Source organism: Cyanistes caeruleus, chromosome 27 (assembly GCF_971803275.1).
Source record: "Cyanistes caeruleus chromosome 27, bCyaCae1.hap1.1, whole genome shotgun sequence".
NCBI lineage: Eukaryota > Metazoa > Chordata > Aves > Passeriformes > Paridae > Cyanistes > Cyanistes caeruleus.
In genome coordinates, this window is record NC_141727.1 from 1,284,116 (window position 1) to 1,305,513 (window position 21,398).

Below are 21,398 nucleotides of genomic sequence, written 5' to 3' on the forward strand. Positions count from 1 at the left end.
TTTTATTTATGTAATTTTATTTTACTTTATTTTATTTTATTTTATTTTATTTTTTTTTATTTTATTTTATTCATTTTTTTACTTTATTTTATTTATATTATTTTTTTTATTTTACTTTATTTTATTTATGTAATTTTATTTTACTTTATTTTATTTTATTTATGTAATTTTATTTTATTTTATTTATTCTTATTCATTTATCATTTTATGTCATTTTATTTTTATGTCATTTTATTTCACTTATTTCATTTATTTTTTTATTTCAGACTTACTTTCAATATCATATTTATTATACATGCTTATTTTATTTTATTTTGCAATTTTATTCATTTTTTTAAATATTGTTCTGAGGTTTTCTATTTTGTTATTTTATTTTATTTTTATTCCTGTTTTGCCTTTATTTTATCCTGCCTTATTTCATTATTTTATTCTTATTTTCAAATTTGCTTTCATTATATTTATTTAATCAATTTTTGCTTTAATTTTTATGTTCTATGTTTATATTATTTAATTGCATTTCATTTAACTATTGTATTTCAGTCTTATTCATCCTATTATTTTATTTTATTTAAAAACTACCAATTATTTATTTATTTAGGCTTTTTGTTTGACTTCCCTTTTATCTTACAGTAATTTATTACTCTTTTATATAATTTATTTTTATTTCATTTTATATTTTTATTTTATTTAATTTATTTCTTATTTTATTTACTCTCTGGTTTCTTACCACTTAGAATTTTATTTTCCTTAATTTTTTTACCTTATTCATTCTATTTATTAATTTCCTCATTTACTTATAAATGTCATTCCATTCCATCACTCATTTTTTTGCAGGCAGTGGGAGAAGGGAGAGCACTCGGGGGGTGCTGGGCTGCCTCTCCCACCAAGGGAGCTCATCCCACCCCAGGCAGGGTCTGGGGGTTCCCTGGGTGGGGACAAATCCCAATCCCTGCGATTCTCCTGCTGTGCCCCAGGCCGGGGCTCACAGGGACAGGGGACAGAGCTGGGCTGGCACCCACAGGGTCCCCAGGTGTCCCAGAGGGACCTCAGAGCCCACGGCCCTGGCAGAGCCCCCTGGGCACCAGGATCGGGATGTGGCACTGGGATTGGGATGTGGCACTGAGATTGGGATGTGGCACCGGGATCAGGAGGAGGCACTGGGATCAGGAGGTGGCACCGGGATCGGGATGTGGCACTGGGATCAGGATGTGGCACTGGGATCAGGAGGTGGCACTGGGATCAGGAGGTGGCACTGGGATCAGGAGGTGGCTCCGGGATCAGGAGGTGGCACTGAGATTGGGATGTGACACCAGGATCAGGAGGTGGCACCGGGATCAGGAGGTGGCACAGGGATCAGGAGGTGACACCAGGATCAGGAGGTGACACCAGGATCAGGAGGTGGCTCCGGGATCAGGAGGTGGCACCGGGATCAGGAGGTGGCACTGGGATTGGGATGTGGCTCCAGGATCAGGAGGTGGCACTGGGATTGGGATGTGGCTCCAGGATCAGGAGGTGGCACCAGGATCAGGAGGTGGCTCCGGGATCAGGAGGTGGCACTGGGATCAGGAGGTGGCACTGGGATCAGGAGGTGGCACCAGGATCGGGATGTGGCACTGGGATTGGGATGTGGCTCCGGGATCAGGAGGTGGCACTGGGATCAGGAGGTGGCACTGGGATTGGGAGGTGGCACTGAGATTGGGATGTGGCACTGGGATCAGGAGGTGGCACAGGGATCAGGAGGTGGCACTGGGATTGGGATGTGGCACAGGGATCAGGAGGTGGCACAGGGATCAGGAGGTGGCACTGGGATTGGGATGTGGCTCCGGGATCAGGAGGTGGCACCGGGATCAGGAGGTGGCACAGGGATCAGGAGGTTACTCCGGGATCAGGAGGTGGCACTGGGATTGGGATGTGGCACTGAGATTGGGATGTGGCACTGGGATCAGGAGGTAGCACCGGGATCAGGAGGTGGCACTGGGATTGCTATGTGGCTCCGGGATCAGGAGGTGGCTCCGGGATTGGGATTTGGCTCCGGGATCAGGAGGTGGCTCCGGGATTGGGATGTGGCTCCGGGATCAGGAGGTGGCACTGGGATCAGGAGGTGGCACCGGGATCAGGAGGTGGCACTGGGATTGGGATGTGGCACTGGGATCAGGAGGTGGCTCCGGGATCAGGAGGTGGCACCGGGATCAGGAGGTGGCTCTGGGATCAGGAGGTGGCACCGGGATCAGGAGGTGGCTCCGGGATCAGGAGGTGGCACAGGGATCAGGAGGTGGCACCGGGATCAGGAGGTGGCTCCAGGATCAGGAGGTGGCACTGGGATTGGGATGTGACACCAGGATCAGGAGGTGGCACTGGGATCAGGAGGTGGCACTGGGATCAGGAGGTGGCACCGGGATCAGGATGTGGCACTGGGATCAGGAGGTGGCACTGGGATCAGGAGGTTACTCCGGGATCAGGATGTGGACCCACCTGCTCTGCTGAGGTTCGCTGAGCTTCAGTGGCCGACACTGAGATTTGGTGAGATTCCCCAAAATTCGGTAAAACTTGGTGAGATTTGGTGATTTTCAGCGAGATTCACCAAGACTGGGTGACACTCCGTGGGATTCACTGAGTTTTGGTGACATTTGCTAAAACCTGAGATCCGAGGAGAGCGGAGCTGAGGGATGGGGATGGATCCAGAGGGGATCTGGGCAGCCCCAGGAGCTCTGTGAGCCCCCTGCCCCAGGCACTGCTGGACCCATCCGGCCCGGCAGGACCGGCCAGGCGTCAGCCCCGGCACCGCGGGGACCGGGGAAACGCGCCCGGCCTGTTCTGCCAACCTCCCCCACCCTCTGCAAACCCCAAACCCCGGCAGGGGACACGCCAGGACAGCGGGCACAGATTCCCTGGAGCGATGCTGTCTCCATCCCATTGTCCCTGGGGATTTGAGAGGACTCATGGACAGCTCAGCAGCACCAAAATTGGGGTCACCCATATTTGGGGTTGTTCTCATATTGCGAGGCTCAATTCCGCAGTCAAAATCTCTTTTGTTAAATATTTCAGCTTCTCATGAAATACTCTACATTCCATTTCTGGATCCAGGTTTTTAAGGGAAGGCACGGTGATCCTCTCTGGGCACAGGGACAGCCACCCTGCTGCGGTCCCAGAGGGGGGAATATTGTCCCCTGGACCATGTGTGGGACCAGGGCTTCCATCCCACGCTGGCTCAGTGTGGACAGGGGACAGGGATTGTGGGGACTCCATGAGCACCTTGCTGCATGCCAGGATCATGGAATGGTTTGGAATGGGCCTTGAACAGCTGCCAGTCCCACCCCTGTCGTGGGCAGGGACATCTCCCACCAGACCAGGCTGCTCCAAGCTCTGTCCTTGGACACTTCCAGGGATGGGGCAGCCACAGCAGGGTTGGGATGAGACCAGATGGAGCATCCAGGCAACACCTTCCTGCCCTCGGCTGGAAAAGGGTGCGAGGAGCAGGGCTCGGGGCCCGGCTGAGGCTCTGGAGCCCCAGCAGGAGCAGGACCAGACCAACAGTTCCATCTCCTGGCCGCGGGGAGGGCTGCGGGGACAGGGCTGGGAAAGCCGGGAGTGCCACGGGCAGGGACGGGGCTCCAGCGCCCTTTGCAGGGGGAGGTGTTCCACGAGGGGTTTGGATTCTGCTGATTCCCAGCTGCAAACAGGGAGGCCAGGCTGGATTTTGGGCTGCTGGAGGTGTTTGGTGCAGGGCAGTCCTTGCACCAGTGCCAGCAGCAGGATGAGCTGGGGGATCACCCTGCCCAGCCCCAGGCACTGGGATGTCTTGGGAGATGGGAAACCACCCAGACCGTGGCTGGTGGGGGGACTTCACTGCTCTTCTCCTGGGTGCTGCACCTTGGGGTGAGGGTTCTTGAGCTCCTGTAACCTCCAAGAGCCTCCTGACCCCTCAGAACCTGGCTGGGACCTTTGGGAAGTTGAGGACACTGAGTGTCATCTTCACCTGGGGAGCTTTGCTGGCTGCTGAGTGCATCCTGACGTTCCCTCAGCATGCTCAGCTTCTCCCTCCATCGAGCCACCCTCACCTCTGGCTTGCCCACCTGGACAAGGATGTGGTCCCTTGTCACCACCCTGTCCTCATTCCCCCCGTGGCTCCTCTCCTTTCACCCGGTGTTTGGGACATCAGGGACCCAACAACTCCAGTTAACCCAGGGCTGGTCACTTCTCATGATAAAAGTCCTTAAAAAAGCCAGTCTAGAAGTGACACATTCAAATAATCATCATTATGTGCCCAGGCCTACATTTTTTATATTAAGGCTGATTTCAGACACTTAAGTTTGTTTTTTTAATTAATTTCAATTCCCTGGAAAACACAAGCAGGAATTAATTAATTTTTTTTTCCCCTGAATTTACAAGTCCACAAAAAAACACCCAATTTTTTGATGTTAGAGCTACCCAGGCAATATTCCCTCATCCAAACAAACATTCCCAGGTTTAGATTGCTCAGCTCGAGGTTATCTGATCCCCTGGCACTGAAGGAAAAGTTCCAGAAACTTGAGGGTATTTGGACTGCTGACCCCACCTGATGTTCCTCAGAGCTGGACCTGGGGACACCTGAAATACCTGAGATACCTGGGATAAGGTGAGAACCACTTCTCAACATTCCCCAGGGGACATCACTCATCCTTTCTGGCCCCATGGAGGATTCCTGAGGATTTCAGGACATTCCCTGGGGTTGTGTGGCTGAAGAGAAGGTCAACCCAAGAGTCTGTCTTGATGGAAGGAAAAGATCTTAATTCCTTTGCCTCTGAGATCCCAAGATTAGAATTCTATTTTCAGCACTGCTGAATTTCTCGGGGGCTGTAATGAGTTCCAGGTATAATTCACTCTCCATTCCATCCTGAATTGCAGAATTTAAAGTGTTAAGCCATGGCCAGCAGCAGCAGGAGATGGAACACGTGTTTTCTGTCAGTAAATAAGCTTCTTCTGTAGGTAAATCAGATTTTTACGGTATAAATATAGGTTAAGAGAGAAAAAGTTCATGCCTGGAGTCCTAGGAGTTGGATTTTCAGGGCCATGAGGAGTTTGGAAAACAGAGGAAGATAAACATTGTTCCTAACCAGAAATATTTTGGTAATGTCACATGGTAAATAGCTCATCAAGGGGATTGATTACACACAACTTGGTGTTTGCTTATCATCTGCAGCTTGAGCACATTCAGCGCCATTCCCAAGGGATTGGTTTGGAATCTGTGTAATGAGGAAAACATGGAATAGATGGAGGGTAGAAACCAGGATGGGATGTGTGGGAAAGGGTTTCCTCAGCCTCCCTGTGTTACTCTGGGATGGGAAATGCTGTGGGAAGAATATGGAATATTTTTGTTTGTTTATTTGTTTCTAAGGAGTTTCAGGAGCAGGGAATCCACGGCTCCTGCTGAAAATGGGAGCAATAGGAAGCAGGTGAGTTCTGTCAGGATGGCTCTCACAGGTGCTGGACCCTGCAAGCAATCTCGGAGTCATTCAGGTTGGAAAAGCCCTCTGAGATGGAGTCCAGCCATTCCCCAGCGCTGCTGAGGCCACCACTGACCCCTGTCCCCAAGTGTCACATCCCTACAGCTTTTAAACCCAACCACTGCCCTGGGCAGCTGGGCCAGGGCTGCACAACCCTTTGGAGGAAGAAATTTTCCTTAATATCCGATCTAAACCTCTCCTGGCCCAGCCTGAGGCCGTTCCCTCTCCTCCTGTCCCTGTTCCCTGGGAGCAGAGCCTGACCCCCCTGGCTGTCCCCTCCTGCCAGGGACTTGTGCAGAGCCACAAGGGCCCCCTGAGCCTCCTCTGCTCCAGGAAACATTGGGAATTTCCAAAAGCTCTCCCCCATCTCCAGCAGCAGGTCCATCCACAAGTTTCCAAATAAAGTTCCTTCTTAAATTTCATCCTTCACTTCCAACGAGAGATAAGAGCACCAAGCCCCAGCAGGGCGTGTGACAATCTGCCACCCCCCAGAGCTCTCCTGCTTCCCGTGCTCAGATGGACCCATCAGCCACGGGCATTATTAACAGGAACAGGCCTTTGCCACAGAAATTCAAGTCAGGCCTGGGCACTGATAAAGCTGGGCTGACTTGAATTGTCTGTCCCAGCACGAGGGGACAGGGAGGTGACACATCCCTCTGCAGGAGCCCAAGAGCAGAGCCACAGTGCCCCCAGCCAAGGGGTTCAGGGTTGCTCCACCATCTCTGGAGGCTGCAGCATGCCAATTCCTGCTGTGGATCCTCCTGCTGTGATGGCCACCAGCTTCCAGAGGGTCCAGCAAATTCTCCAGAGCAGATTTGTCATCACTGCTCCAGCAGCAGCTCCCAGGGCTTGGTGTCCCTTTCAGCCGTGTCCCGTGAGTGGCTCCCAGCCGTGTCCCCCATAGCGTGGGTGGGTGGATTCGGTTCTGTTTAATAAAAATAACAATTTCCTCCTCACCCCTGCTCCAGGAAGAGGAGGAGGAAGGGTTGGTTGCAGCTGTGCATTATTTGGCACAGCTGGACCCCGGTGCTGGGCTGCTCCAGGCAGGGCAGCTCCTCTGGCATCAGCAGGGGCTGGAGGAGAGCAGCCCCCAGCCCTGATTCAGCAGGAGGAGAGTTTCCATGGAATCACACACTGGTTAATGCTGGAAGGAGCCTCTGGAGGGCACCTGGTCCACATCTCTGCTCCAGCAGGGGCCCCATGACTGTGCCTGCACAGATTTTTAATATTTGCAAGGGTAAAGAGCACACAGAGGCCCTGGGGAACCCGTGCCAGTGCTCCAACAACAGCAAAGAAAGGTTTTCCTGAGGTTTCCTGAGGTGTTTCTGGTGGTGCCCATGGACTCTGGGCACTGCTGAGAAGAGCCTGGCTCCATTCTCCCTTCAGGTATTGATGTGAGGTGATGAGACACCTCTGAGCCTTCTCTTCCCTGAACAATCCTCCCAGACATTCCTTACGTGTGAGGGACTCCAGGTTTTGCCTCATCCTTGTCCCAACTGTCCCCTGTGTGACACTACCCCTTGTCACTGTTGCAGTGGGGTCCCAGATCACAGCACAATCCTGCTGGGGTGGCCTTGCTGAATTTGGGAACAATCCCTCCCTCCTCCTGCAGCCCAGGGTCCCATTCACCTCTTGCCAAGGGCACACTGATGCTTCATGGTCACCCCAGTGCCCAGCAGGACCCCCAGCCCAATCTCTGTCCCAGCTGGGTGTCCCCCAGCACACCCTGCTGCCTGGGCTTGTTCTTCCCCAGGGCTCCCAGACACTGAGATCTCCCAGATTCTGCCTCCTTTGGCCAAGGCTGGAGGTCCCACAGCAGTGTCCAGCCAGAGCTGGCCCAGAAATGAGACCAGAGGCCTCAAGGCTGATCCTGGCTCGTGTGAGCTCAGGCCATGATGCCAACCCCCTGGTAAGGGAGGAATACTCTGAGGAATATCCAGGTGGGCAAGAGCCTGAGCCCAGCTCCCAAAGGGTGGGCACAGCTGGAGCAGCTCTTTCCTGTCCCAGTGAGTTTGGGGCAAAAAGGACCAGCAAAAGGAGTGCAGAGATTGTCAGTGCTTTATTGGTGGTGCCTGGATTCCTTGCAGGGACACCTTGGGACCCCAGAGCTCACCCACAGGGGGGTCTGGGTCTGCTCCAGGCTGGCCAGGGCACTGTGGGAGCTGCTGGAGGGGGCACCATCCCCATCTTCTCCAGGTGATCCAGGATGGGGGGGACAGGGCCACGCTGTCACTGCCCTGAGGCTGCAATGCTCCCACCATCCTCCTCCTCCTGCTCTGTCAGCAGCTCCGAGGGGCTGGGACCTCGTTGGGGCAGAGCCCCAGAGGGCTGCTCCTTCTCCAGGCCTGCAGGAGATGGGCAGAGTGAGGAGCTGGCTGGATCCAACCTCTCCCCTATGCTGGAGGTGCAGAAGGGACCCGTGGGGATCAGCTCGGGCTCACACAGAGTGGGATGAGCCCAAGGCTGCATCAGAGACGGCCCCACAGGGATGAGGACGGAGAGAACTTGGGCCCTGGAGCAGAAATGCCACTGTGGGGCCATGTCTGGGTGTTTAGTGGCACCCAGGGTGGAGCAAAAAGAGGAGGAGCTGGTGGAGCACAAGGTGGAGATGGCAAAGCAAAGAGAACGGGCTGGGAGGGGCACTGGGAACAGCACCTCAGGGGCCATCACCTTCCTCATCCTGAGCCTCTGATGCCTTCCCCTCCGGGCTCTGGGACAGCAGGGTCAGCCTCTTGAGAGCCAGCAGGGCTTTCCCTGTTTTCTGCAGGGCAGAGAATGGGCACTGAGCCCTTCAGCCATTCCCATCCCCACCCCCATCATGCCACCAGGTACCTGCCACTTCCGACGTGCCAGGAACTGCTTGATCCTCTCCTTGGACAGCGCCTTGGGGCTGCTGGGCTGGGGCTGCTGCAGCCAGGGGTGCACCAGAGCCCCCGCACTCGGGAGCCGCCGGCTGCAGCACACAGGGGGGGTGGGGGGGTCACAGGGGGCTGCTCCACCCTCAGACCCTCACCTGGAGTGTCCCCTCCAGCAAACAGGCAGAGCTCTCCCCTGCCCAGCCCCTCAGCACTCCAAAATCCAGCCCAGCTCCAGCTGAGCTGCCCACAGCCACCCCCAGGCCCTACCGGGGGTCCTTCTGCAGCAGCTGGCTGATGAAGTCCTTGGCTTGCTGGGAGATCTCCGAGAAGATCTCCTCCTCAAAGTCCCACTGGGCAGCTGTGACATTGCTCAGTGTCTCCATGTCGGTGTCCCCCTGGAAGGGCGACTCCCCGCTCAGCCTGAAGGGGTGACCCAGAGCATCAGTGACAGCTCAGCCCCGCTCCAGCCCAGCCTGCCCTGCCCAGGAGGGCACTCACAGGATGTAGCAGATGACACCAACGCTCCACATGTCTGTGGAGAAGCTCACGGGCTCAAAGGCGACCACTTCTGGAGCCATGAATTCGGGAGTGCCGTGCAACACCTTCACAGGGGTGTCTGGAGCTGCAGAGAGGATGCAGGAGGCCAGTTGGGATCTCCCTGGGACAGAGGACGTGCCCCAGGTGGATGAACGCCCATGCCCAGGTGGAGCTGTCACCATCCACGGCTGACTGCAGGCTTTGGTGCTCTCCTAGAGCAGCTTTGTGCTCTGCCAAACACCCACAGGCATGGGGGCCTTGGGGGTCCCCACCTCAGCAGCAGGACTGGGGGGACACAGCTGTCCCCAGAGCATCGTGTGCTTACCAGGAGAGGCCCTGGTTTGGTGTACCAGGCAGGAGGACACCAAGCTCCTCATTGCTGTGCCAGGCCAGATCCTGTCCCTGTGACAGTGACAGTCCCTGCCCTGGACCTCCAGGAGCCCCTCCCTGCTCACCCAGTTTCCGTGCCAAGCCAAAGTCGATGATCTTGATCCAGTGGCTGCTGGGGCTGACGCAGACGATGTTCTCGGGTTTGAGGTCGAGGTGGACGATGGCCTGGCCGTGCATGAACTGCAGCCCTTCCAGGATCTGCCGCACGTACTGGGCACTGCTGGGCTCCGTGTGCTCGAAGTCGTCGTCCACGATGCGCTCAAAGAGCTCCCCACCCTCCACGCTGGGGACAATGAGGTGCTGGGGACCCTTTGGGGTCTCATCAGCCCCAAGGGAGGGAAGCCCCACCAGAGAGCCCAGACTCAGAACTCTGGGAAGCATCTCTCCACCCTTATCTCCAGGAGCTGCAGGTTCCCCATCCACCCCACAGCAGCAGCCCATGGCACAGGGACCCCTCCCCACCTGCCACACTGGGGACAACGAGGTGCTGGGGACCCTTTGGGATCTCACAGCCCCAGGAGGGGAAGCCCCACCAGAGAACCCAGACTCAGCACTCTGGGATGCCCTGACCACTCAGAACTCCAGAGTCACGAGGTTCCACATCCATCCCACACCCCACAGCACAGGGACCCCTCCCCACCTTCAGTGCTCCCCCTGCACAGCCCAGCACTGCCCCACCACTCACTACTCCATCACCATCACCAGCTCGGCGGGGCCCTGGAAGGCGTCGAGGCACTGCACGAGGCGTGGGTGATGCAGGAGGTTCATCAGCTCCACCTCGGCCCGAGCCGCCTCCTTCTCCTTCGCCGTGCGTGTCCGGAAATATTTCCCAGCCCGGATTTTGCCGGTGGCCTTTTCCTGCAGCCGGTACACGGTCCCGAATTTCCCCCTGGGACAGAGGGAGGATGAGGGATGGAGGAGCCACCACCCCCTGCCTGCATCCCACCAGGGCTGTGCAAGGACAGCCATGGGCCATCCCCAGCTGGTGGGGACATGGGACCCTCACTCACTGCCCCAGCTTCTCCAGCTGTGTGTACACATCCGAAACCTTGTCCTGGCTGTTGATGACCACGTCACGGTGTTCAAATGCCTCCTCAGCTCCTGGAGGATGGATTAAGGTGGGCCATGCAGGGATCCCTCATGCTTTGGGGATTGTCTTCCCCTCCAGTGCTAATTTCTGTGTCCCCCGTGCTCCATCTGGGACCAACCACCCTCCCCACACAGTGTGGATGGCACCTGGGGAGAACATGTCCAGCACCCTGCAAGTCAGGTTTCGGGTGAAAAGGTGCTTTTAGGATTAAAAATCCAAGAGAAATGGGGCCAGGATGGAACAGAGATTGGTGCTGACAGGGGGGATGGATGGGGGTCTCACCATTGCTGGGGTCCCCAGTGCCCCCCTGGGGACACACCCAGGGCTCTGCTGTACCTCCTGCCTGGGACATGGTGGTGCCACCGGCTCCTCACAGGGTGCTGGCACAGTCAGGACAGGCGCTGGATGTGTCCCCCAGGCTGGGGATGAGGGTGCTGGGGCAGGTGATGGCCGTGTCTCTGCTCCAGCTGCTCCCTGGGGCTCTGCACCTTCTCCCTGGCACAAGAGACCACCAACATCCTCCACCAGCACCCACACTCCCCTGCCCCCCGAGGGGTCCCTCTTGATGGACCCAAAGGGACCAAGCCAGGTTTTAAAGCAAGGCCCCTTTTTGGATGGAGACATCCCCTGGAGCACCTTGGGCTCCAGGCCGATGTTTTCCTCATGTGCTGTCTTACATCAGCCAGGAAATCCCCAGGAAAACCACACTTGTAGGGCAAAGGAGCTGCTTCCTTACACGTCCCCTCCACACTCTGTCCCCAGAAAGACAGAGGAGGACAGGGCAGACAGACAGTGACACCCAAGGGTGTCAGGCAACAGCACCCAAACCCCAAGCCGAGAGTCACAGCACTGACCTGTCACTGTCCCTCCTGTCCCGGGTCACCTGCGGGTCCCTGAGCTTCCCCAGTCACTGCAGAGCCACCACAGAGCTGGGGACAGAGTTGGAATGGGTGATGCTGGAGGCTGAGGATAACTGGGACCATTCATACGGGGATGTCTTAGGGTGCAGCTGGGAGCATTCCTCCCGCTCCAGTGCTGGGAACAGCCCTGACTCTCCCCTCCCTTTCCTTCCCAGCAGAGCGCTTCCGGACCTGGGGGATAAACAACCCCCACCACCCACGGGCTGTCCCCAGATCGTGCCCCAGCGCCCCGGTTGGCAGCGAGCAGGGACACGTTTGTACCACGGGGAGCTCAGGCAGGGGAACACCAGGCTTGGGAGGCTGCAGAGCCCTGACACACCTCATTACACAGCAGAGACCCCTGCCCTGCCCTGCCCTGCCCTGCCCTGCCCTGCCCTGCTCTGCCCTGCTCTCCCAATGCAGAATCTGCGGCCTCTCACGGGTTAAATCCGCAGGCAACCCAGCCCCGGCCAACCCCCGCCTCTGTCCCACCCATGGGTGGGTTCCTGCAGAGGGGTTGAGCACCCACACCTGCCCTCCCCGTCCCTGCTCCACCTGCAGCCACTGTCCCTGCGGAGCCACCGCTGTCCCCAACACCAGCCCTGGGCTTCGGCTTCCTGGGAGAGCTCGGCCCTGGCTCCAGGGAAGAGCGGCTGAAGGTGAATGGGAGTTGCAAAACTCCTCCGGGCCTCCAAAGCAGGTGGTTTGGAGGGAAAATGTGTTTCCCAGCTTTATCCCCCAAAAGCAGCCGCTCTGGCGCCCGGTGCTGTCGTTTGCCCAGATTTAAAATGAGAAGAGCCCCGTGATTTCCTCCCGGAGCTGAGTCCAGAGCCGAGGGTCAGGCAGTGGCACGGCACAGAGAGCCGGGGTCGCTGGGGATCCCGGTGGCAGTGCAGCCGGGGCAGAGGGGATGTCACCTGGGGTTACCTGCTGTCCGGAGCCAGGGCTCGGGGAGATTTGGGGCCGTGCCAGCGCCGCCAGACGAGTCCCGGTGCCGCTCCCAGGCTCGGCACAAAGTCCACGGTCTCCGGCAGGGAGTAGGGGACAAATGTCCCCAGGGCAGTGGCGGGGTCACCACGACCTCGCTGTGCCTTTGTCAGCGCGACCTCGGCAGCGGCGGGGCAGAGCCGGGCCCGGGGGTCCCCGGCTCGGGGGGTCGGGGATGTGCGGATGCTCCGGGCTCGGCGCTGCCGGCAGCGCTCGGCTCGACCCCGCTGGGATATCGACTGCCGGGGACAGGATAGGACACGGGGGTGGCCTGGCTGGGGACAGGCAGATGGAGCACGGCTGGATGCATCCCGCCCGGCCGGACACAGGCGATGGATGCGCTGCACCCGCGGCCGCGGCTCCGGAGCCTCTCGGTCCCGCTCCGGGGCAGGATGAGGCCGGGCGGGCGGTGCTGGGCAGCTCGGTACACACGGACAGAAGAGACAGCCCCGAATGCGAGGGATCCCGGCAGCCACTTGATGTCAGTGTTGGCCTGACGCTGGTCCCGATGACAGCGGAAAAAGGAGCGGAAAAGGCCAGGAAGGGACAAAGATTTGGGGTCTGGGGGATCTGTGCAGGGCTGGCAGCACCCCCGACCCTGCGGGATGTGCCGGCATCGGGACTCGGCTGGAGGGTGAATCCCTCGGGAGCCGCATTCCCTCTGGATGGAGCATTACATCCATGGGACACCAACAGCAGGGAAAGCTGGTCCAGGGATCGACGAGCAGATCAATCCATCCTTTGGGATTGTCTCGTTACCGCCAGCGCTTCATTTAGCGGCCACCGACCCGGCCCTGTCCCACACCTTTGCTTTCGGGTTTGGGAAGCTGGCCCATTGGAAATGTCCAGCAGTGCCTTACCCACCACAGACATCCTCTTTCCTGTACCTTAGAAAACTGATTAGTTACTCTAATTATTGAATCATTAGTGGTCACACCCAGGCAGCTGTGTGATCCTGCTTTGGGAATCAAGTGGTCTCCATCTCACTGGGGGATCCTCTGGCACAGCCAGGATGGGATTCCCAGATGACTCCCCCAGTCCCAAACCTATGGGGTCCCCCCCAGACCCCCCTGATCCCCCCGACCACCCGTGTACCCCCCCCCCCCCACCTTTGGGCTGAGTCAGGACCCTCTGTGCAGATTCTGGTTTTTTGTAGGTCCTACAATAAACGGTGTCACCGCAGGGCTCAGCTGTGGACCTTGGTGCTAAGTGACAGCATGGGGGGACAGGCTCACATCAATATGTCCTGGGTGTCCATCTGTCCTTGATCCCCTTGTGCCTGAGGGCAGGGCTCAGTGACCTCAGGGGGACGTGGTCACTGCTCTCTATAATCCCAGGGGGGACACGGCCCCTGTCCCCATCACCCAGGGGGGCACACGGTCCCTGCTCCCCATTTCCATGGGAAGGAAGACTCAGCACATGTGCCAGATGTGTGTGGGGACACGGGTGACATGGGGACATGGAGGGCACTGAGGACTCGAGAGGCACAGGGGCACACGGAGAACACGGGGACACATGAAGGACATAAGGGCAGGGGACACCATGAACATGGGGACACAGGAGGGTACTCAGAGGCCTTGGAGGGACCAGGAGAACATGAAAGGGACACAGGAAAGGCACTGGGGACACTGGGGACATGTGAGCCACAGGGGCCCACAGAGGTCATGGAGCAGATGAGAGGATGCAGAAGACATGCGGGGGACAGGGGACATCGGAGGAACACGGGGGACACAGAGGACATGGGGGCACACGAGGGACTCCAGAGACAGAGGGACACCACGGATGGAGGCACATGGAAGCACAGGGGGCCTGGGAAGGTCTGGGGACACCAGGGGGACATGGGAGGGGACGCCAGGGGGACATGGGGGTATACGGGGGGCACGGGGGGCGGGGCCAACAGCTGGGGAGCCGCTGGTGGGCGGGGCCGGGCGCGCACGCGCTGGGGGCGGGGCTACGGCAAGGGGCGGGGACGTTCGGAGCGGGGCTTCCGGGTTGGGCGAGGCAGGCGTGTTGCGTAACGCTGTGGGCGTGGCCATGTCCTTATTAGGGGCGGTGGGCGGGGCCAATCGGGGCACACGTGTCTGGCTCTGGAGTCCTGCTGCGCTCGCGGGTGGGGGGCGTGGCCGGGGACTGGGAGCACTGGGAGCTCTGGGGGCTCTGGGAGCTCTGGGGGCACGGGGGGCTCTGGGAGCGCTGGGAGCACTGGGAGCACTGGGAGCACTGGGAGCACTGGGAGCACGGGGGGCTCTGGGAGCTCTGGGAGCACGGGGGGCTCTGGGGGCTCTGGGAGCTCTGGGGGCTCTGGGAGCTCTGGGGGCACGGGGAGCACTGGGGGCTCTGGGAGCACTGGGGGCACTGGGGGCACTGGGAGCACTGGGAGCACTGGGAGCACTGGGGGCTCTGGGAGCTCTGGTGGTACTGGGAGCTCTGGGAGCTCTGGGGGTACTGGGAGCTCTGGGAGCTCTGGGAGCACTGGGAGCACTGGGATCACTGGGAGCTCTGGGAGCTCTGGGGGCACTGGGGGCACTGGGAGCTCTGGGAGCACGGGGAGCACTGGGAGCTCTGGGGGCTCTGGGGGCACTGGGGGCTCTGGGGTCACTGGGGGCTCTGGGGGCACTGGGAGCACGGGGGGCACTGGGGGCTCTGGGAGCACTGGGGGCTCTGGGGGCACTGGGGGCTCTGGGAGCACTGGGAGCTCTGGGGGCTCTGGGGGCACTGGGAGCTCTGGGAGCACTGGGAGCTCTGGGGGCACTGGGAGCACTGGGGGCACTGGGGGCTCTGGGGGCACTGGGGGCTCTGGGGTCACTGGGAGCTGGGTGCTGGGAAATGGCAGCAGCGGGAGATGCGTGCGAAGTGCTGGGATAAGGGTGCTGGGAGCACTAAAAGCATTGGAAGATGGGTGCTGGTAATGCTGGAAGTACTGGGAACTGGGTGCTGGGAGTGACGGCTGATGCCTGCTGGGAGCACTGGGAGCACTGGAGCTGGGTGTAGGATGCTGGTAGAAATGAGAGCACTGGTAGATGAGTGTGGGAAGTTGGGTGCTGAAGTCATGGCTGATGCATGATGAGTGCTGAGAGCACTGGAAACACTGGGAGCTGGAAGCAGGGGCTGATGCAGGCTGGGAGTGCTGGGAGCACCGAGATCCAGGGCATGGGGAGTTGGGGATGCTGGGACATGGAATGCTGGGTGATGGATGCCGGGAGCTGGAGGTCTGGGATATGGCTGCAGGAGTGCTGGGGAGCTGGGTGTAGGGCACTGGGAGTTGGGGTGGTGGGTGCTGGGAGCCCAGTCCTGGTTGCTGAGTGCTGTAGTCAAACCCCATTCTGTGGGATCAGGGTTGTACAAACATCCATTGCCCCAGAATTATTCCTGAGAGTGTGGAAAGGGTTGTAGCACACTGGCTTTGGGATGCCACGAGGGGTGGGAGGACCCAAGGGTGGCAGTCAGGGCTGGCTGTGCTCAGCCAGACACTCCAGGGTGTGGAAAAGACCCAAATACATGGAAAACAAATCAATCTGGATCTATAAACCACAGTATCTCTGGCACCAGCTCGCAAATCCGCCTGTCCCTGTGTGGGGTTGGCTGATCCAGCTCCTCCAGGCAGCCTTGGGACCTTGGACCTGTTCCTCCAGCCTTAGCAAGGTGCAGCAAGTCAGGAATGGTGCTCCCACAACCAGGGAGCGCCCTGGGGAGTGGGATTGCCTCTGGACCCTGACAATAACAAACCCACAGGGTGACAAATAATGGCCCATGGGACCTCAGAATGCTTCACCATGGCTAAAGGCACTGCGGGGGAGTGACGGAGGGCCAGAGCTGGGCTCACAGATAAGTCCAACACCCGGAGGTGTGGGGGTTATCAGCACCCCAGGCTGCTCCTGGCTCTTCCAAACCTCTCCATGCTCTGCTTGTGCCCTGCTTTGGGCAGGGACAGGCAGGGAAGGACAGAACAAGCAGGGAAGGGCAGGAACAGGCAGGGGATCCCATGGCTGAGGAGGCTGTCATCGAGCTCTGTCCCCCTGACAGCACAAAATCCCAGGAAATGGGACACACTGAGAGTCAAACCCCACCTGCACTAGCTGGGGACTGATGTGGCCTTCAGTGCTGATGTCACAGCTCCTGATACAGAAGTCCTCCAAAAATGGGTGTTTCCTGGCTTGTAGGGATGGGTCAGCACAAGGAAAATATCTGACAGCTCAGGGGGTGCCAGGAACAACCCCCATGTCCCAGGAGCATCCCAGAGCATGTGGCTCTGCCTCCCTGATGTCTCCTGGGAAGATCCAAACAGACCAGGGTAAGGGACAGGGACAAACCCTCTGGAGGGGCTGTGCCAGGGCCAATATCCCCATCCAGGGCCTGTGGGGACAGGGACAGTCCCCAGGGGCTGGGGGCACCCAGTTCCATGCTGGGCTGATGCCTGAAAGCCCCTTCCTGGGATGCGGCACCAACATCACCAGTTCCCCAAGCTCTGCAAAAAGGGGTCTGCCCCCATTACTACTGGTCATACTGGGACAGTCCAGGGGGAAGTGGATTTGTCCCCTTCCTCGTCCAAGATTTGGCCCATTTTACACTTCCCCATCCCCTTTTCCACTTAGGAACAGCCAGGCTGTATCCAACACCAACCCCCTGGCCAGATAACTTCTGGCACAATTAACCCCCACTCATTAAAATCACATAGGGAAGAGAATTTATGATTGGGGATTTATCAGCCCAGGAAAAGAAAACAAAAAAACACCAAACCTCTTTGTCTTTTTGTAACATTAGAACTTAATTCCAAATGCTTCAAGTGGCTGCTCAGGCTCATTCCCTGAACTGTTCTTCCCAAAAGTCACACAGAAACAAGGCCTGGGCCCAGCCTGCTCCAGAAAACAGGAGTTTAAGATGAGCAGCTTCGAAGGGAGAGACTTTTTAGATTTGTAGAGAGGGTTTTTTTGAGGTTTTGTTTTGGTTTTGGTGGCTTTTTTTCCTTTCACTTGCAAAATGTATTGCTTATTTTTGCCTTTTACATGTTCTGATCGCTCAGGGACACATTATTCCCTTAAAATTCCTGCTGACTGAACCCCCTGTCCACACCCCACAGGGCTCAGCCAGCAAGGTGTGCTACCAGCAGGGAAAAATCCCTGTGAAACCCTTGGGAAAGCTCATGGACTTTGCCCTTTGGGTCACTCCTCTCCTGGAGATCTGTGATGGAGCCCAGATAATCCTGGGAGGAGCCCTCGGCAGAGCTGGAATTGGGCAGACAGGTGATTTGGGGGGAGAATTGTCACCCCTGAGCACACAGAGCTCCCACCGTGCTGAGGGGACAAGTCTGCTAATTGTGGTTTGTGTCTGCTAATTGTGATCCACCTAATTGCGATCTGAGTGTGCCAGTTGTGATCCTGATCTGCTGCCCGGGAATGGCTCTGGGGACGGACAGAGGCATTAGGGAGTTAAACGCCAGACAGCTGAAGAGAAAGCCTGGCCTAGAACTGGGCACCCCTTCCTGAGCCAGGCACCCTCATGTGGGGCCGAACACACCCCCTCAGGCACTCCCTGGAGCCTCTCCCTGGAGCCGCCGCGGCCGAGCAGCCCTCAGGGCCGGCTCTCGATGTCGCTATCCCGGCCAAAACCCTCCTCCCGGAGCCCCGCGGGCTCTGCCAGCCCCGCCGGGGGGCTCCGGTGACTCCGGGCCCTACAAGGCCCGGCTGGCCACATCAGAGTGCGGGAGGCCTCGGTATGGGCTGTTCCGCCCCCACGGCAGGCCCGGGCCCAGCCGCGCCGGGGCCCAGCCCGCTCCCTCCGCCCACCGCCGTGACACAGCTCCCGCCACGTGGGGCCGCGGGGCCTCCTGGGGCGGCGAGTCCAAAACTGCGCCCGGACCCACCACAGCGACGCGTGCGTGGACTACAACCCCCACAATGCCTCGCGGTGGACACGCGCACTGCCTTTTCCTCTGCGATTCGCAGGCCGCTCCGCCGAGGCGCACGCAGCGGTGCGGCGGCTTCTGATTGGCGGGAAGGCGGCGCAGCCGGGCCGGGGCTATGGCGGCCGGGCGGGCGGAGCGGGAGCGGTGCCGCCGCCGCCATTTTGTGTGTGAGGGGCCGGGCCGGGCCTACTCCCGACGCGGACCCGGGTCCCCTCCGAGGCCCCGGGCCGGCAGCGGGGGGCGGGCCGGTCGGGGCTCTGTCCCGGGAGCGGAAATAGGGCCCCCCTGCCGGCCCTAGTTGGGGGGCGGTGTCGCGGCGCCACCGGCCGCTCCCCCGTCAGCGCTCCGGGACCGGAGCTGAGCGCTGCCGGGCGCCTCATGGAGCTGCGCGGCCTCCCCGGGGTCTGAGCCGGTGGGGCGGAGGAGCCCGGCCCGGCCCGGAGGGCTCCGGCTGCACCTGCGTTACTGGGCGGGGGCTGGGGCTGTTTTTCTATCTAAATTAGCGTTAAATGGAATTTGAACGTTTCTCGCCAGCCGCAGCGCGATCTCGTGCGGGGCTGGCCCTGCCTGACCCCCGTGAAGAGCAGGGACGGGAGGAAGAGCGCAGTTTTTATGGAAATTTGGGCCGGGATGCAGCTCTGGAAGGCTGGATCTGCTGGTGTCCCGTCCCTCAGCTCCCTCATCCACCGCGATTTGGGTGGGGGGAAATAATCCCTGGCATTTAATCCTTTGTTTCGTACATTTCAGCCAAAGCCCGCGGGGTTCCCGGAGGGATCCTGGCCGGCTCCGGTGGATCTCAGCTAACATGGCCTCCCCGCCGGGGAGCTCGGAGACTCAAAAACAAAAGCGTTTGGCTGTTGCCAGGGCCCGGGGGAGCTTCTCCTGCGGTAACAAACCCGAGCGACCCCGGGCTCACAGGAGCGATGCCTCTCCGGGGCTGGGGAAGCACCTGCGGTGTTGTTTGCCCCGTGCAAAGTCAAAACCCGGCTCTTTAAAAACGAAAAATGGCCCTTTTTTTGGAAGTGCTCAGCACTGGGGAGGGATTGAGCTGGCGCAGCCTCGCCATGGCTCCTCAGCGGAACTCGAGTACCCAGCCCCGTTCTTGCCTCGGAAAAGGCCGATAACACCAGCTCATCCCCTGCTATTTGGAGGGCTTGGTTTAGGTTTAGAACACAGAGATTTGGGAGGCTTCTGCTCTAAGTGCGGATTGTCAGACGTGGGTCAGTCAGTTAAAACCAGATTATTTTACATTTAGGCACTTGGGGTCTATTTTTTAAAACTATATTTGTTGTTATGACTCTGCAGATGTTGCTCTAGCAGGTCCTGAATTCCAAAGCTTCATACGGAAAGGTGATGGCTGCCCCATCCCTGGAAGTGCCCAAGGCCAGGCTGGACAGGGCTTGGAGCAACCTGAGACAGGTCCCTGACCAGTGGGGTGGAACTGGTCTTTGAGGTTCTTCCAACCCAATCCATTCTGTGATTCCATGGTATTTTTATATCCCAGCTGCATTTCCAGGGCTGGGAGGTTTATTGTGTGTGTCTTCAAATGCTTGTGACAGCTGAAAATGCAATTTCAAGCTGATTTTGTCAAACTAACGAGGGTCACACTTGGTTTGAGCTGTGAGCTTTGCACCTGCCCAGGTATTCCAGGGTTTGTGGGGAGCAGAAGGGGAGCAATCCAGCAGAGGCTGGAGCTGCCAGCCAGGGTTTGCTCTGTTGCAGATGCACCAAGAGCTGCAGGTTTTTGGTGATGGCCCCACCAGCTGCAGATTCTCCTCTTGTTTCACCCAAATGCCACTTGAGTGAGCCAGAGTCACCAGGAGATTCCCAGTGGCTTTGTGAGCGTATCCTGGGAAGGTGAAGGCAGTGGAGTGCAGCTGGTGCAGGTGAAGTGGTGGCAGGGCACAGTGGGGCTGCCAGAGCCGTGTCCCTGGGTGTAACCCTGCCATGGGATCAAGGAACCACTGGATTTACTGGGCTCAGGCCTGGAGTGCCATGGAAGGAGCACCAGGAGCAGCCCCAGGGGGCTGCTGTGTCACAGGGCGGGATTTGGGGCTTGCCTCACTCCAAGGCTGTGGCATTAACAGACACTTCCTTCTTGGACTTGCAGTGTTTTCAGGGAACTACTCTGTCCCTTCATTGCTTCTGTCCAAGGGGAAAGGACATTCCTGCATGTGGGATGGAGCAGTCTCAATTTTTTGTGTTTGTGCTGTAATTTCTGCCTCTCCCCAGGACAGAATTTCAGCCCTTTCCTCTGAAAACAAAACCCTTGGGAGGGGAGGAGTTGGGAAAGCCCTTTGCCAGAGGGTCTCCAATGTTGATGTTGCCCTCCCACAGCCATGGAGCCCTGGGGAGGTGATTCCTGCCTGTCCTGGTGGCATCCCTGTCCAGAGAATCATGGAATGGTTTGGGTTGGCCCTAAGGCCCATCTCATTCCATCCCCTGCCACGGCAGCAACACCAGGCGCTCCAGGTTACTCCAAGGCCTGTTCAGTCTGGCCTTGGACACTTCCAGGGGCAGCCAGAGCTTCTCTGGGAACCTGTGCCAGGGCCTCCTCACCATGGCAGAGGTTGGCACTGGATGGTCTTTAAGGTCACATCCAACCCAAACCATTCCATGATTGCAGCCTGTCAGTCCCAAGCCGAGCTGTGCTGATCCCTGCTGCCCTGGGCTCCGTGCTCACTCGGCTGAACTTCACTCAGCTCCTCTGCTCCAAACTGGCTCCAGAGCTCGTGGGAAGCCTTGGGATGGGGAGCTCTTCCCCCCAGCCAGGGAGGAGCATGGATGAGCTCCCTGTCCATTACTGATCCACTTGGAGGTTTCAAAGGTCCCTGAATGTCACTGGTCTGTGTCTGCATGAGGTTTGGGCAGAGGAGCTGCAACGAGCCCTTGGGATCAGGAAAACCTGGTTCCTAGGGGATGTTAAAACAGCACAGAATAAAGCAGGAGAAGTTGGTGGGGGCACAGCAAGCTGGAGAGTTGATCATTACGGTCCTGTTAGTTGGTTTGTTTGGTGGGGTTTTTTTAAGTTGTATTTTTTAAAGCATTTGCAGAGAAAACATTTCAGACTCTTGAATCTGGCAGGTGTGGGGTAAGTGGATGAGGGCAAAACCTGACTGAGAATATCCCCTTGGATCAAGGTTTTCCCATGAACGAGGTGCCGAGAGCCGCATTTCACAGAGCTGGGACTTTGAGGGACCATCAAAGTGTCGGTGCCATCAGCCACGCGTCCTGCCCCGGGAGAAAACGCTC

The 21,398-nt window shown here is 57.9% G+C and overlaps 1 protein-coding gene across 5 annotated transcripts; it reads right to left on the reverse strand.

Moving 5' to 3' along the window:
• Positions 1-7,523: 7,523 nt before the first annotated feature.
• LOC111940063 (myosin light chain kinase, smooth muscle-like) lies at positions 7,524-13,127 on the reverse strand. 5 transcript variants are annotated; one of them, XM_086864780.1, is made up of 11 exons: positions 12,185-13,127; positions 11,213-11,287; positions 10,641-10,853; positions 10,279-10,369; positions 9,954-10,157; positions 9,334-9,551; positions 8,840-8,963; positions 8,609-8,761; positions 8,316-8,436; positions 8,154-8,244; positions 7,524-7,828 (listed from the first exon to the last, which is right to left on the reverse strand). In XM_086864780.1, the coding sequence occupies exons 3-11, from the start codon at positions 10,708-10,710 to the stop codon at positions 7,713-7,715; spliced, it is 1,188 nt and encodes a 395-aa protein (XP_086720906.1). In that variant the 5' UTR covers positions 10,711-10,853; positions 11,213-11,287; positions 12,185-13,127; the 3' UTR covers positions 7,524-7,712. The 5 variants fall into 5 exon arrangements, with proteins under 5 accessions (XP_086720906.1, XP_086720907.1, XP_023798387.2 ...); XM_086864781.1 differs by having other exon boundaries at positions 10,695-10,853; positions 12,185-13,121; XM_023942619.2 differs by lacking the exon at positions 12,185-13,127 and adding an exon at positions 11,813-11,892.
• Between the last annotated feature and the right edge of the window lie 8,271 nt (positions 13,128-21,398).

Coding starts and splice junctions, on each gene's coding strand:
- LOC111940063 (XM_086864780.1), bottom strand. CDS start 10,710: ATGTCCCAGGCAGGAGGTACAGCAGAGCCCTGGGTGTGTCCCCAGGGG. Junction 8,964..9,333: donor TGGCTTGGCACGGAAACTGG/GTGAGCAGGGAG, acceptor TCCTCTCTGCAG/CTCCAGACACCCCTGTGAAG. Junction 7,829..8,153: donor AGAGGCTCAGGATGAGGAAG/GTGATGGCCCCT, acceptor CATCTCCTGCAG/GCCTGGAGAAGGAGCAGCCC.